This window comes from Lithobates pipiens, unplaced genomic scaffold (assembly GCF_037356315.1).
Source record: "Lithobates pipiens isolate NorthernLeopardFrog02 unplaced genomic scaffold, aLitPip1_a1.2 Scaffold_19, whole genome shotgun sequence".
Classification (NCBI taxonomy): domain Eukaryota; kingdom Metazoa; phylum Chordata; class Amphibia; order Anura; family Ranidae; genus Lithobates; species Lithobates pipiens.
Genome location: NW_027507764.1, coordinates 590,989,062 through 590,997,955, shown reverse-complemented (window position 1 = coordinate 590,997,955; position 8,894 = coordinate 590,989,062). Strand labels below are relative to the sequence as shown.

General features: G+C 43.7%; 1 protein-coding gene across 1 annotated transcript; it reads left to right on the top strand.

Moving 5' to 3' along the window:
- Positions 1 to 2,534: 2,534 nt before the first annotated feature.
- Positions 2,535 to 4,175, top strand: LOC143998132 (uncharacterized; the record flags this gene model as incomplete). Its single annotated transcript, XM_077493874.1, has 1 exon — positions 2,535 to 4,175. A coding segment is annotated over one exon (1,641 nt), but the record flags the coding sequence as incomplete, so codon positions are not given.
- Between the last annotated feature and the right edge of the window lie 4,719 nt (positions 4,176 to 8,894).

Below are 8,894 nucleotides of genomic sequence, written 5' to 3'. Positions count from 1 at the left end.
CTTACAGAACAGCAGACTGTACTGCACTCAGGCCTATGTACCGTAGCACCCTATACCAAGTTACCAGTCCTTATAAGAACTTTTGTGGACCAAGCAGGTTGTGTGTTAGTGATTAGCAGACTGTACGTCAGTCCCTATACCAATGAAGGACTGCTGCAGTATAGGGCAGCGGTCAGCAGTAGTGCACGGCAACCCTATGTATTGTGGACCGATAGCGGTCCTTACAGAACAGCAGACTGTACTGCACTCAGGCCTATGTACCGTAGCACCCTATACCAAGTTACCAGTCCTTATAAGAACTTTTGTGGACCAAGCAGGTTGTGTGTTAGTGTTTAGCAGACTGTGCGTCAGTCCCTATACCGCTGAAGGACTGCTGCAGTATAGGGCAGCGGTCAGCAGTAGTGCACGGCAACCCTATGTATTGTGGACCGATAGCGGTCCTTACAGAACAGCAGACTGTAACGCACTCAGGCCTATGTACCGTAGCACCCTATACCAAGTTACCAGTCCTTATAAGAACTTTTGTGGACCAAGCAGGTTGTGTGTTAGTGTTTAGCAGACTGTGCGTCAGTCCCTATACCGCTGAAGGACTGCTGCAGTATAGGGCAGCGGTCAGCAGTAGTGCACGGCAACCCTATGTATTGTGGACCGATAGCGGTCCTTACAGAACAGCAGACTGTAACGCACTCAGGCCTATGTACCGTAGCACCCTATACCAAGTTACCAGTCCTTATAAGAACTTTTGTGGACCAAGCAGGTTGTGTGTTAGTGATTAGCAGACTGTACGTCAGTCCCTATACCAATGAAGGACTGCTGCAGTATAGGGCAGCGGTCAGCAGTAGTGCACGGCAACCCTATGTATTGTGGACCGATAGCGGTCCTTACAGAACAGCAGACTGTAACGCACTCAGGCCTATGTACCGTAGCACCCTATACCAAGTTACCAGTCCTTATAAGAACTTTTGTGGACCAAGCAGGTTGTGTATTAGTGTTTAGCAGACTGTGCGTCAGTCCCTATACCGCTGAAGGACTGCTGCAGTATAGGGCAGCGGTCAGCAGTAGTGCACGGCAACCCTATGTATTGTGGACCGATAGCGGTCCTTACAGAACAGCAGACTGTAACGCACTCAGGCCTATGTACCGTAGCACCCTATACCAAGTTACCAGTCCTTATAAGAACTTTTGTGGACCAAGCAGGTTGTGTGTTAGTGATTAGCAGACTGTACGTCAGTCCCTATACCAATGAAGGACTGCTGCAGTATAGGGCAGCGGTCAGCAGTAGTGCACGGCAACCCTATGTATTGTGGACCGATAGCGGTCCTTACAGAACAGCAGACTGTAACGCACTCAGGCCTATGTACCGTAGCACCCTATACCAAGTTACCAGTCCTTATAAGAACTTTTGTGGACCAAGCAGGTTGTGTATTAGTGTTTAGCAGACTGTGCGTCAGTCCCTATACCGCTGAAGGACTGCTGCAGTATAGGGCAGCGGTCAGCAGTAGTGCACGGCAACCCTATCTATTGTGGACCGATAGCGGTCCTTACAGAACAGCAGACTGTACCGCACCCAAGCCTATGTACCGTAGCACCCTAGACAGACCAAGTTACCAGTCCTTATAAGAACTTTTGTGGAACAAGTGAGTTGTGAATGATTAGCAGACTGCAGCAGAAGGGCAGCAGTCAAGTATAATATTCTTTCTATATTTGGAAGAAAGAATATTATACGTGTACAAGCCTATTACCGTACCACTGATACCAGTCCTGAAAAGAACCTTTGTGGAACTAATAGTAACAGCAAGTCTTTAAAATTATCCTCACTGCCTGACAACACTGCTTCCTGCCTGTCCCTATACAAATTGGCAAAAAAGAGTAGGCTGGAACGATTAGCTGGAACAGCTCTTTTGTGGACCTGATAGTAACAGCTAATGATGATGATGATGATGATGATGAAGAAAGACTAATCTGGCTGAGCTGTCCCTAAAATAGCAGCATACAGCGCTCTGTCCCTTTATCTAAACTGACAAAAGAAACTCAGGCTGCTGACCTAACACCTATACCAGTCCTGAAAAGAACTTTTGTGTACCAAATAGCTAGCGTTTTCTCTGTCCCTACTCCACACAGGATCCTTTCCCTACAGTGACAGAAGAAAGAATGTAAAATGGCCACCGGATCGGGTGTATTTATAGGTTAGGGGGAATGTCCAAGTGTCCATGAGCTGTCATGTCTCAATTGGTTGTCCTGTAACACATGATAAACGTGTCACGAAAGGTTAAAGTTCTTGTATACATTAAACACGTAAGTCCGCCGGGGCGAACGACGGAAAAAGGCGTTCGAACCCGCGGACGGCGAAAGTCGGAAATTCGCCGCGAAACGACCGCCGGGCGAACCGTTCGGCCATCACTATTTGTGACAAGGAAATAGGTTGTTTTTGCTTATTCGGTGCATAGAACGTGGTAGGGCTTTGCCCACCTCACCATAAGCTGTCTGCTTGTGCCCTTGTATGATATTCAGTGTTTGGTGACTTGTTGTAGTGATCATATAAAGATATTAATAACTGTGTGGATTTTGTAGGTACTAAACGCGGCCTTTCTACGGTAGAAGATCGTAAAAGGTCTCTACTGGAGAAACTGAACAAATTAACGAGCAGCACAGAGAAGGTTGGATCTCTGACCATTTACAAGATGAAAATAGAGCAGCAGAGTAAAGGGGAATTTAAAACAGTGCAGCTTAATAAGAAAAGTAAAGTGATAATGATGGTTGGTGAAACCGGATCTGGTAAAACAACCCTGATTAATGCTATGATCAACTACATCTTTGGTGTGGAGTGGAAGGATGAACACCGGTTCCAGCTAATTGAAGAGAGTAGTGGGAAGAGTCAAGCCCACAGCCAAACATCGAGTATCACCACGTACCAGATCCACCATGAAGATGGCTTCCGAATCCCGTACCCCATAACCATCATTGACACTCCGGGGTTTGGAGACACCAGAGGAATAGAGCGTGATGAGAAAATCATGCAGAAGATACGAGAATTTTTTTTTAAATGCGAATTCACAGAAATTGATGCGATTTGTTTTGTAGTCCAGTCATCTTTGGCTCGGTTAACTCCAACACAGAAGTACATCTATGACAACATTTTATCCATTTTTGGGAAAGACATCAAGGATAATATAGTCTTCTTCACCACCTTCTCTGATCTCCAGGAACCGAGCGTTCTCTCAGTAATTACTGAGGCTGACGTTCCCTGTGCAAAATCTAAAGATGGAAAACCTGTGCATTTTATGGTCAATAATGGCATGCTGTACGCTGATAACAACCCTGATCAAGTTGGCAAACGTGTCTACAAGGCTCAGGAAATGCAGTGGGAAATGGCAATGGAAAGCATTGAGGATTTTTTTTTACAATATTTGCCTGGATTAGCCAGTAAAGATTTAACTTTAACAAAGGAAGTTCTAACAGAAAGAAATACTTTGGATTCAACTTTGAAGGATCTTGGCCAACAAATTGAGGTGGTGACCGGGAAACAGCAGGAATTGAAGCAAATAGAGAAAGCTCTGAATGAAAACAGGGAGGAGGTTAAATGCAATCAGAATTTTGAGTATGAAGTGCCGGAAACTGTAAGAAGAAAGGTAGACTCATCCCAATCATCAATCAACTGCCAGGAGTGCAGCTCTACATGTCACAAAAACTGCCCCGTGTTTCAGGACCCCCTGGTTTATACCTGTCACGTTTTTAATTGGCTGGGAATTTGTCGTGTGTGTAAACATGGCAGCAAGAAACACTTTTCAGAAAAGTCTTACTGGGAAACTTTTGTTGAAATCAAAAAGGAGTCATATCTTCATATTAAAGAAAAACATGAAAAAGTAGGGAAGAAGGTGCTGGATCTAGAAGAGGTTTTTTTTAAATTGAAGGAAGACATTAGGAAGGCAGAGGATGAGGTACGGGAACTTACTGAGAAGATTGCCGAGATCCTCCAACTTCTCCAGGAGATCGCCTTAAAACCAAACCCGATGTTTGCCACAGATTACATAAAGCTGCTCATCGAAAAAGAGAAGCGGGAAGGAAAGACTGGATTTTTGGAGAGAATTAAAATAATGGAAGAAAACATAAAAAAATATGGAAATGTCAGTAAAATATGGAATGGCCAAACTGAAAAAAACAAGATGCCTTTGTAAATCTTGTTGGTCCCAATTATTGTTTTTTTTTTGATTAAGCAGTTCCCCGATGCCTCCCATCTCACCCATTTTTAGATATGATAGAGAACAATACCCGTGTGTGCCTCACGCTACTCATTGTTTTCCTTTTTTTACCCATCCATACCATAGAACATGTGATAATTAGTGAATACATAGACAGACCCATTTGGAATTTCAGCATGTTTTCTGCTATTGTCATGTGGGAGCCAATAAAATTATATCTGATATTACATAGTTACATAGTAGGTGAGGTTGAAAAAAGACACAAGTCCATCAAGTCCAACCCATGTGTGTGATTATATGTCAGTATTACATTGTATACCCCTGTATGTTGTGGTTATTCAGGTGCTTATTTTTTATTAAAACCATCAATGCCCCCTGCTGAGACCACCGCCTGTGGAAGGGAATTCCACATCCTTGCCGCTCTTACAGTAAAGAACTCTCTATGTAGTTTAGGATTAAACCTCTCTTCTTCTAATTTTAGCGAGTGGCCATGTGTTCCTCAGTCACTAAAAAAACGGTTTTATCTGAGTTTCAAAGTAAAGCATTGTTGTGTCTATAAGAGAACTTATCATCATTTGGATAATCCAAGCATTCGGTCCATCATGAATGCTGCTGCCAGACTCATCCACCTTACCAACTGCTCAGTGTCCTCCATTCCTCTCTGCCAATCCCTCCACTGGTCTCCATTCATTGTCCTCCACCCCCCTCTGCCAATCCTTCCACTGGTCTCCATTCAGTGTCCTTCACCCCTCTCCTCCAATCCCTCCACTGGTCTCCATTCAATATCCTCCACCCCTCTCCTCCAATCCCTCCACTGGTCTCCATTCAGTATCCTCCACCCCTCTCCTCCAATCCCTCCACTGGTCTCCATTCAGTGTCCTCCACCCCTCTCTGCCAATCCTTCCACTGGTCTCCATTCAGTATCCTCCACCCCTCTCCACCAATCCCTCCACTGGTCTCCATTCAGTATCTTCCACCCCTCTCCACCAATCCCTCCACTGATATCCATTCAGTATCTTCCACCTCTCTTCACCAATCCCTCCACTGGCCTCCATTCAGTGTCTCCACCCCTCTCTGCTGATCCCTCCACTGGTCTCCATTCAGTGTCTTCCACCCCTCTTCACCAATCCCTCCATTGGCTTCTGCTCAGCCAACAAGTGAAATTCAACATACGAACAATAACTTATAAAGCCATCCACAACATGGCCGCCAGCTTCATCACTAATCTAGTATCAGAATATTAACCAAATCGTTCTCTTCATTCCTCCCAAAATCTCTAGCTCTCTCGTTGCCTGCTCCCATGCTCGTCCCCAGGACTTCTCCAAAGCCTCTCCTATCCTATGGAATTCCCTACCCCAATCTGTCTGACTATCTCCTACTCTATCCACTTTTATACGTTCCCTGAAAACTCATCTCTTCAGGGAAGCCTACCCGGCCCCCACCTAACAACTACATTTATTTTCTCCATCAGCCCACCCCCCACAGTTATATCCTTTTGTATCACTTGACCCTCTTTTAGATTGTAAGCTCTAAGGAGCTGAGCCCTCTGATCCCTCCTGTATTGAATTGTAAGTGTACTGTCTGCCTTCATGTTGTAAAGCGCTGTTGGCGCTTTATAAATGTTGTATAATAAACATAATAATGGGGTATTCATAGATAAGTTATTTAAACTGTCCTGGAAATATACAATGTAAGCTTTGCTCTATGTTTGAATTTACAGTGGGGCAAAAAAGTATTTAGTCAGCCACCAATTGTGCAAGTTCTCCCACTTAAAAAGATGAGAGCGGCCTGTAATTGTCATCATAGGTATCACCTCAACTATGAGAGACAAACTGTGGAAACAAATCCAGCCAATCACATTGTCTGATTTTTGAACAAATTTATTTGCAAATTATGGCGAAAATACGTATTTGGTCAATATCAAAAGTTCATCTCAATACTTTGTTATATATCCTTTGTTGGCAATGACAGAGGTCAGACGTTTTCTGTAGGTCTTCACAAGGTTGTCACACACTGTTGCTGGTATGGTGGCCTCCATGTCCTCCATGCAGATCTCCTCTAGAGCGGTGATGTTTTGGGGCTGTCACTGGGCAACACGGACTTTCAACTCCCTCCAAAGGTTTTCTATGGGGTTGAGATCTGGAGACTGGCGAGGCCACTCCAGGACCTTGAAATGCTTCTTACAAAGCCTCTCTTTCATTGCCCGGGCAGTGTGTTTGGGATCATTGTCATGCTAAAAGACCCAGCTACGTTTCATCTTCAATGCCCTTGCTGATGGTAGGAGGTTTGTACTCAAAATCTCACGATACATGGCCCCAGTCATTCTTTCATGTACACAGATCAATTGTCCTGTTCCCTTTGCAAAGAAACAGCCCCAAAGCATGATGTTGCCACCCCCCATGCTTCATAGTAGGTATGGTGTTCTTTGGTTGCAACTCTACATTCTCTCTCCTCCAAACACGATGAGTTGTGTTTCTACCAAACAGTTCTACTTTGGTTTCATCTGATCATATGACATTCTCCCAATCCTCTTCTGGATCATCCAAATGCTCTCTAGCAAACCTCAGACGGGCCCGGACATGCACTGGCTTAAGCAGGGGGACATGTCTGGCACTGCAGGATCTGAGTCCCTGGCGGCGTAGTGGGTTACTGATGGTAGCCTTTGTTACGTTGGTCCCAGCTCTCTGCAGGTCATTTACTAGGCCTCCCCCCCCCGTGTGGTTCTGGGATTTTTGACACTGTTCTTGTGATCATTTTGACCCCACGGGGTGAGATCTTGCGTGGAGCCCCAGATCGCGGGAGATTATATCTTCCATTTTCTAATTATTGCTCCCACAGTTGATTTCTTCACACCAAGTTACTTGCCTATTGCAGATTCAGTCTTCCCAACCTGGTTCGGGTCTACAATTTTGTTTCTGGTGTCCTTTGACAACTCTTTGTGATTTGAAAACCAAATTGTTTCCTCTAGGGAAAGGACTTTAAAGTGGGCTAGGAGGCCAGAAAATTTTGCCAAATATAATAAAACATATCATTTTTAATTGTGATACTTAAAATGATAACAACACATACATAATTGACATAGACAGTACATTACACAATTCATATATTTACAAAAAATATGGTATCATCAACAACAGACACAATTGACAATATTTGTTTTCCGGCTTTCATGCAATTTGACCTAAACCCCACTGTATTACAGCACATTACAGTGGGTATAGGAGAAAAAACCCAACGCGTTTCAAGATCTTGTATAAAATTCTCTTCATCAGGGGTGTACGTAATTCACATGAAACAGTGATCAAGGATTGTATATCTTAGATTAGAACAAAATCAAATGAAATGCAACATGTCAACATCTCAAGCATCTAATAACAATCAGTAAAGGCTGTCATCCATAAATAAAAAGAAGAAAAATAGGAGAAAAATACTGACCAATACAATGTCCGGATTGTACATCACAGACACACAAGGTATGTATAATGCAGGCAGGGACAAGGGAGGCCTCTCTCTAGTTTTTAAATGGCAAAGTGAGTCAGCGGGGTCAACAACCGCAATTTCGTGTGACGCACAAGGCAAAACTCCACAAAGGACACCAAAAGATATACAGGATGCAGGATCACTGGAAAAAAAAAGGGGGGGAGAGAAAACCCACTATTATCAATAAATATACATAAATATCCATATTAGTTAACATGGAAATTATTATATTTTCTATACAAAGTGACTAAGGGGAAGGCGAAGCCAACCATTACCCCACAAAATAAGTTGGTTCTCAAAAATTGCATCCAGAGTGTGACCAGCGAAATGCTGAACCCACTGCATAAGAACGTGTGAAAGACCAAGCAGCTAAATGGGAAAATTAGGAAGGCCAGGTCCTTACGGGACCAACTAGTGTCCAGTGAATTTAAGGAGGGTAACCAGAGGGACCCATGCAGACATTTTGGGACTTTTACACGTGGCGGGTGTGGCTACTGCCATGTTATGAACACCACTACCAACTTAGTGCTCCCTAATTGTGAGCAATACTGCAAAACGCCAGGTCTAGTATATCTTCTCCTGTGCAGTTGCAGTTGTTTTTACGTGGGAAAAACAATTCAAGAGTTTTGGAAGAGAGCGTATCGACGTCTGGTTTCTTTGCAATCCTTATCTTTTGGCGTCCTTTGTGGAGTTTTGCCTTGTGCGTCACAAGAAATTGCGGTTGTTGACCCCGCTGGGATATCATATATCATCATATCCCAGTTGAAGTCACAGGAAGTGACGTAACGCGTAGTATACGGAGACCGGAAGTGACGCTTGCACCTGAGCCTTTCGCTTGTATTGTTTTTGCTGCTAGTATTGCCTGACTCACCCCATTTGCTTGTGAGTATTTTAACCTTTAACCACTTACAGACCGGACCATTTTGCTGGTCAAAGACCAGACCACTTTTTTGCGATTCAGCACTGCGCCGCTCTAACTGACAATTGCACGGTCGTGCGGCGTGGCTCCCAAACAAAATTGACGTCCTTTTTTTCCCACAAGTAGAGCTTTCTTCTGGTGGTATTTGATCACCTCTGCGTTTTTTATTTTTTGCGCTATAAACAAAAATAGAGCAACAATTTTGAAAAAAAATGCATTATTTATTACTTTTTGCTATAATAAATATCCCCCAAAAATATATAAAAAAAACATTTTTTTCCCTCAGTTTAGGCCGA